The sequence below is a fragment of the Rhinopithecus bieti genome, unplaced genomic scaffold, assembly GCF_001698545.2.
Source record: "Rhinopithecus bieti isolate Rb0 unplaced genomic scaffold, ASM169854v2 scaffold_19652, whole genome shotgun sequence".
Lineage (NCBI taxonomy): Eukaryota > Metazoa > Chordata > Mammalia > Primates > Cercopithecidae > Rhinopithecus > Rhinopithecus bieti.
Genome location: NW_016809913.1, coordinates 926,183 through 933,686, shown reverse-complemented (window position 1 = coordinate 933,686; position 7,504 = coordinate 926,183). Strand labels below are relative to the sequence as shown.

The 7,504-nt window shown below is 43.9% G+C and overlaps 1 protein-coding gene across 3 annotated transcripts in view; it reads left to right on the top strand.

Annotated features, from left to right (window-relative positions):
- The window catches only part of LOC108541407 (eotaxin), a 21,080-nt gene extending 16,083 nt beyond the window's left edge, over positions 1-4,997 (top strand). The window contains exons 1-3 of one of the 3 annotated variants that reach the window (XM_017890956.1): positions 2,550-2,766; positions 3,990-4,101; positions 4,477-4,997. In XM_017890956.1, the coding sequence (XP_017746445.1) occupies positions 2,691-2,766; positions 3,990-4,101; positions 4,477-4,582 (294 nt within the window). In that variant the 5' untranslated portion in view covers positions 2,550-2,690 and the 3' untranslated portion in view covers positions 4,583-4,997. Of the gene's footprint in view, positions 1-2,549; positions 2,767-3,989; positions 4,102-4,476 lie in introns of those variants that run through there. The other 2 variants (XM_017890954.1, XM_017890957.1) reach the window with 2 other exon arrangements.
- Positions 4,998-7,504: the final 2,507 nt, after the last annotated feature.

Genomic DNA, 7,504 nt, shown 5'->3' with positions numbered 1-7,504 from the left:
AAAATAAAAAATATAATAAAAATAAAAGATACCTTTTCCAATAAAAAAAAGAAAAGAAAAACTCTTTAGAAGTCAAGATTTTGTTTTCACAAGGGGGATCCATTTCCTGCCCATCACTCAGGATCATTCCTGATCAAGGCCCCTCAGTCATCAGGCACCAAATCACAGGCAAGAAATGGATTTACTCTAGGTCCCTGCTGAAAAGGAAGCCTCCAAGAAAGGAAGAGAAAAAGCCCTTGGAGCTGCCCCTCCTTGCTAGAGACGGTCAGTGAGCTGGATGAAACAGCTGCACAGCTTGGATGTCTAAAGATTTATTTTATTTATTTCCACTGAGCCACTGAGGTTTTTCAGGTTCAGAGTAAATCCAAAGCCCATTAACTCCAAAGCCATTTTTTGAGGAAAACACAAAAATGAATAATCGATTGCTAATAAAGTCCTTTAAATAAAGTCCTTTAAATTCCCACCAGAGTTATGAAATTATTCTTACTACAGAAACAATCATTGAACCACGTCAGACAAACTCCTCTGAGGTCAAGAATACTCCAAATTTATTCTGTTGACACATTTTTAAAAACCTCATATCTGACACATGTGCAGCTCAGGCATTCTTGGAAACCATCCCTGGGGTAGCCTGCTTTTACTTGGAAGCAGTGGGAAAACTTGGAAGAATATTTGGAGAAATATCCAGACTCTGAGGTCTTTCCAGCATTCCCAATCTGCCCTTCTTTATTTTATTTTATTTTATTTTATTTTTTTATTTTATTATTTTATTTTATTTTGAGATGGAGTCTCACTCTGTTGCCCAGGTTGGAGTGCAGTAGCATGATCTCTGCCCACTGCAACCTTCATCTCCTGTGTTCAAGCAATTCTCATGCCTCAGCTTCCTGAGTAGCTGAGACTACAGGCACCTTCCACCATGCCCAGGTAATTTTTTGTATTTTTGGTAGAGACAGGTTTTCACCATGTTGGCCAGGCTGGTCTTGAACTCCTGACCTCAAGTGATCTGCCCGCCTCAGTCTCCCAAAGTGCTGGAATTACAAGTGTGAGCCACTGTACCCAGGCCTATTTCCTAATAATAAAAAATAGTAACTTCTACTCACTGAATATCTATAGTGATCTAATCATTCTTCTAAGCACTTTAGATCCATGCACTCATTTAATTCACACTACAATTCCCTAAAGTACACATGATTAGTATCCTGCTCTTACCCTAGCAGAGACTGGTTAAGTAAGTTGTCCATGGTATCACAGCTAGTCAGTCACAGAGCTGTCATCCAAACGCAGACATCCTGGATTCAGACTCTACATTAGACTAACCCATCTGGAATAGAGTAGGAAAGAACAAGGAAGACTCAACATTTTTGGCCTCTATTTGGTAATTATAGTTACGTTTTTAGGTAATTATAGACCCATTATCCTGGATGGGCACTTAGAGACTTTGTGGAACAGCAAGATCCCTCTCTCATCCCGTGCCCATGACAGACATCACCAGTCAACCACAACACAGTATTTAACTAACGCAAGGCAACTCCTCAGAATCTTTAACATTCTTGTTTGTGCTCCTGTACCAATCAATCATTTTGATATGAGAGTGTGCAGGAAAAAACAGGAAACAGGTTTGCAGTACCTCCACGCCAGTATTCAATGCTGTAATCCACTGCAGTGGCTCCATTAAAGACTATGCCTCCCTTATACCCTCTCCAACTAGGGTGCCTAGTGTTATGAACAAAGGGATAGGTATGGGTTCTTGTGTCCCCTCAATTTTGATATTTTAGCCATCAGATACCTTGTCTGCAATGTGTGCTCAGAGAGCAAGGGGGAAACTAGATAATTGATTTTCCAAATGTGTTCCCTAAATGTGTTCCCTGGGAAATAAGGGCACAGGAGGCTGCCTATTCTGTTTCAAACAAATCCCTTTCACTACAGTGTATTTGATGAGTTGGGGTTTGTTGATGAAAAGGGCTTCAGCAGCTAAGCAAATGGTTTAAAAGTGCCCCAGAAGTCAAGATTAACAGAAACTATCCAGTTCTGATGTCTTGTCAAGCTAAAATTGCAGGGCACTAAGATTCTATGATCACTCCATTAAAACACAGCATCTAAGCTGTGGTGTGTTGTCCTTCCTGGTTCAGAGATGCAACCATGTGCAGGGCTACTGAGCTCTCTTTGCATCTGGGTGGGAGCCTAATGGAAGTTTTGGGGCTCCTTACTGGTCTCCAAAATCCTCAAGACCATGTGAATACAGGAATCAAGGAAGGTTCTTAGATCAACACATCCCCCAGGCCCTTGGTTTTCTTGCTCCTTTCCCCCACTATAGGTGTTTAATTTCAACTTATCCCCCCGGCCCTTGGTTTTCTTGCTCCCTTCCCTCAATACAGATGTGTAACTTCATTTCATAATCACATATTCCCCTCCTTTCCAGCAGCAAGATCCAGATGGATTAAAAAATGTACCAAGTCCCTCCCACTAGCTTGCCTCTCTTCTGTTCTGCATGACCTCCTAGGATCTGGAATTTGGTCAGCAATTCAGAAACTCCTTCATCATGACCCTGCATAGGCAAAGACTTCCCTGGAAGCTCCCTCACAGTCTGCTCCCTATAAAAGGCAGGGAGATGAGCCAGAGGAGCAGAGAGGCTGAGACCAACCCAGAAACCACCACTTCTCACGCCGAATCTCATACCCTCGGCCTCCAACATGAAGGTCTCCGTGACACTTCTGTGGCTGCTGCTCATAGCAGCTGCCTTCAGCCCCCAGGGGCTCACTGGGCCAGGTAAGCCCCCCAACTCCTTACAGGAAAGGTAACCACCTTTAGAGCTACCAGGTCAGCAAGAATCTTTAGAGACTCACTGCAAATTCTCCATCCAAAAAATAGGTAAACGGGTTTTGTGGGTGGACAAGAAATGGCTCATCCTCACATCCAGTCACTGGAAGAGCCAGAACTAGAAGCCCAGGCTCCCAAGGCTGTTCCCCACATTCAAGAGGGATGCTGGGTGCATCCATATCCAGCTATCCTTACAGTGTTTGGGAATGGGGCACTCTAAAGAAGGGCTCTTTCCTACTGTGGACATGGTGGGCATTTTTGGCAGTGGGGGAGAAGGAAAATCTGTTGATTAGAAGCTCAATATGTTAATTCGACTCCAGGACAGATTTCAGAGCCAGTGCCTAAGAGAAGAACGAGGTCCCGGGGGATCTCTTGAGGTGACTTATTTTGACACTGTTTGGGAAAGTTATCTAGGAGATTTGTTCCATAACTCATTTTCCCATACTCTGGTGACAAATTTACTGAGTGTATCAGTCCCCCTGAGCCAGTGCATGGCATGGTAACAAACAGTTCTAAATTATCAATGACTTAACAGAATTAACTAAATTAACAAAAGTTACCTTCTCACTTCTACTAAATATCTATAATGTATGGACTCAGGCTTCTGCATTTTATACTCAGGATTCTAGACTGATGGAGAAGTTGCCCACGACAGGGAACATTGATGGATACTGTGATTAAGCAAAAGGAAGCTCTCAGGAGTCTTGCATACATAGGCAATGCACTGTGGCTCAAAAATGACACCCATCACTTTGTCTCCTCCCTCATTGATCAAAATGAATTAATGCCTCCAACAAACAAAAGTGGTCAAGAAATGCGAGTCTACCTTGTGTCTCAAAACTAAGGATGGAGAATATTTGGTGAAAATTACCATGACCATCACCTGGCCACGTAGGTCTTTATAATGACAGAGCTAGCATTTGTCACATTGACCAAGCTTTTTCCATACCCTCAAGAGTAATGATGAGTCCTCAATGCACAGGGGAGGATGCTGAAGACACAGGACAGCATCCGCCAGACACATAGGACTTCGGAGCAGAGGGATTCTCCCTCCACCTCTCGCAATTTCTAGCTTTCTCCTAACTTCCTTTACAAATTCATGCTTGGAAATGTCTGTGTATCATCATGTGGCTCATTTTTTTCTCTGTTCATTTTTCTCCCCCAAAATTCAGCTTCTGTTGCAACCACCTGCTGCTTTACCCTGACCAATAAGAAGATACCCCTTCAGCGACTGGAGAGCTACAGAAGAATCACCAGTGGCAAATGTCCCCAGAAAGCTGTGATGTAAGTAAATAAAGCTCACCCTCCCTTAGACAAAAAATTAATGTCTAGGTTACAGAGTCAAGAACTGTGTCACAGTTGCTGGGAGTCATAGACTCTGATAGTTTGACCTCTGGTCCAATTCATTAATTTTCACAAGTGAATGTTCACTCCCAGCTCCCTGCCTGGGAGCTTGCTGTGGTCACATCAATTTCTTCAAGTTAAGAACAAAGATGGTTTTACTGGGCCTTCAAGAGCAGCAACTAACCCAGGAGTCTCATCCTTCCTCCTCTCCATGGCAACCCTTTGTCGAGTGGCAAATGGTCCTTAAATATTTAGGGTCAAATGGGCAGAATTTTCAAAAACAATCCTTCCAATTGCATCCTCTGTCTCCCACAGCTTCAAGACCAAACTGGCCAAGGATATCTGTGCCGACCCCAAGAAGAAGTGGGTGCAGGATTCCGTGAAGTATCTGGACCAAAAATCTCCAACTCCAAAGCCATAAATAATCACCATTTTTGAAACCAAACCAGAGGCTGTTGCCTAATTTGTTTTCCCTTCGTACAATGCATTCTGACGTAACCTCATTATCAGTCCAAAGGGCATGGGTTTTATTTAATATATATATATATTTAAAAACCTATTGCATTTAATTTATTGAGGCTTTAAAATGTATCCTCCATGAATATCAGTTATTTTTAAACTGTAAAGCTTTGTGCAGATTCTTTATCCCGTGGAACCCCCAATTCGATCCCCTGCCACAAGTGGGCAATGTTCCCCTCTCTTCCTGCCTGGAATCTTGTAAAGATCCTGGCAAAGATGATTAGTATAAAAATGTCATTGTTCTTGTGAACCCAAAGCGTCACTCATTAAATGGAAGTAAATGTTGTTTTAGGAATACAAAAAGTATGTGCGTATTTTATTATAGTCACTAGATGTAATTTTTTTGCAGGAAATCCACACTGAGCTGAGGGGGACAAAGGTGATTGTGGCTGGGAGGGGCTTGGTTATGGGGGTGGGAACTGTGTCCCTGGGAAATGACCTTTTGGCTTAGCTCATCTTCATTGAAATGCAGGGTAAAACTGACAAACCCATTTCAGCCTTCTATTCCCATTTTCAACAGTATTTCCCAGACCCCAACACTTCAGCCATGAAAATATCAGGAGCTTTGCCACCATTCCTTTTCTCCCCACCCCATGCTTGCCTCTCCTGGGACTTATTTTAACAGCCCTGTCATATCTCCCTCTACCTGACCCTGTTCGTCGGTCTTCCAACCCAGACTAGGCAGACATGACAGACATTGGGAAATCAGAGGAAGGCTAGATGACCCTTTACCAGAGGGTTGGGGGTGCAGGCTTTACAGGTGTGGTGGAGCTTAAAGTAGGTCTTGGTGCATGCACAAAGTGAACAGGCCTTGCTGGAGGTAATTCAGTCTAGGTAGAGGAGAAGAGGTGTTGCTTGAGCAAAATCCAAGAAGTAGGAATGATCATGGTGCATTTACCCAGTTGGGTGGGGGCCCATCAAAAGGTGTCAGTGTTCGAGTGTGTGTGAAATGGTGGGGAAATTTGGAAAGAAGTTTGAGGCCAGGCTGTCTAGGTGGGGAGTTTGTGCTTCATGTAAGGTGAACATATGATTCTTCCCAGTCAAGTCAGGATGCTTTTGAGAGCAGAAAACTGGTATTATTCATAAGTATTCTGGAACAACAGATATAAATTAACACTGTCCTAAGTAAACTGGAGCATGTGGTCACTCTAGGAATAGAAGGCATTGCAAGTTTTGATTCAGTGGAGAGAAGTGCCGTGACCACACTATGAGGGGGTTCAGGAAGGGCAACCAGGTGGCCATGGGCTGAACTGGGAGGAGAAAAGCGAAGCACTTAGCTCACTATTGCAGTGTATGGAGGGTATGGAATCAGGGCATTGGTAGATGGAAAGGGAGAAGATAATTGCAAGAATGGCTGAGGCAGGGTGGAATGCCTAATTTTGTAGATGAAGAAGTAGAACCAGTAACATGGAAACTTTCTCAATGCCAAAGCTGCAATTAAAGGTTAGCTTCTTACACCCAGAAAATTAACTTCTCTCTCTCACTGTTTACTCACACCTTAACTTTACCGGCTTGAGAACTTCCAGTCAAATGGACAGGACCTCATCTTCCTGTATAAGCAACTTAAATCAGGATTCCCTTTCAGCATACACAATCAGCTTGCATTTCCATTGGTTACATTACCCATGTACCTGAATGCAGAGACCAACTATGTCCCCAAGGGTAGAAAAGGGTCACAGGGGCCCTGCTGGTGTAACTCTGCATGGTCTAAGGCCATTGATCTGAAGGGCCAATGGCCTACTGTGTCATGTATGCCCAGCAGGGCCACTGCATGCAAAGCTCCCAGGGGCACCATTCATAAGGCCGTCCCCCTTGGACTGTGTGGTGGCAATGGCACAAGGCAATATGAAGAACAGAGTGAGACATTAGGAAGGGCACTGATCTAGGAGGCAAATGACTTCAGTTTCATCCCAAACAGAGAACTGGTCTCTGTCACTGTGTTACTTTTGGCTTTAGTTACCCCATCCATAATAGGGGTATATTAATAGCTTTTAAGGAATCTGACCAATGACCCACCAAGATCTCCTATTCTGAGAGCACTACTTCTTGGAAAGGATCACTAGCTCCACCCATGGAGGGAAGGAATGTTGTCAGAGGGTTCTACACTCATAAGCCCAAGTCAGACAGGCACCAGGCTAACTGGCACACTGACTCTATTTCTGGAAGATTTCTCTATGAGGCCCTCGAGAAGAAGCACAGATCCCCAGAACCATCAGAGAACTTTTTGTATCTACTACAGAAGGGCTCCCACTCAGAGCAATCACTGGCCCTCACTCTGAGTACAAACAACCTCTCTGCCTCTCCTATAGCCTAGCGGACTGCAGCCCTAAACCTCAATCAGGATGTACCTCCAGAGGTCAGCATGTCCAGGAGGCATGGGATGGCCACAGAATAGCTCACTGGGATCACAGATCCTCAGGTTTCAGGTCAATCTTGATGAGGAGATTAAGAAGGGGAGTAGAGGGAAGAGGTGCCCTCTGTTTGTGAATGACTGAACAGAATTTGCTCATATCCCCTATTCCTCTCTCAAGGAATCCTGAACAAAATTCCCCTCCAATTGGGAATAGCCTCAACAGGGCCTTGAGTATAAAACTATGGGCACAAAATATTGGATGTGTTTAAGTTTTCTGATGGCACTCATATCTTAACCAGGAATCAGGGATGTCACCAACTGATTTCTCTGGAAAGCATACTCTTAGATGAAGATGTTCATGCAGAGTTCACTGAGAGTACGGGGAAGCTGAACTAATGAGAGGGAGAATTGATACTGTGATGCAATCACAGCCCAGGTCTCAGCAATCCCACAGGGAACTTTAGAACTGGG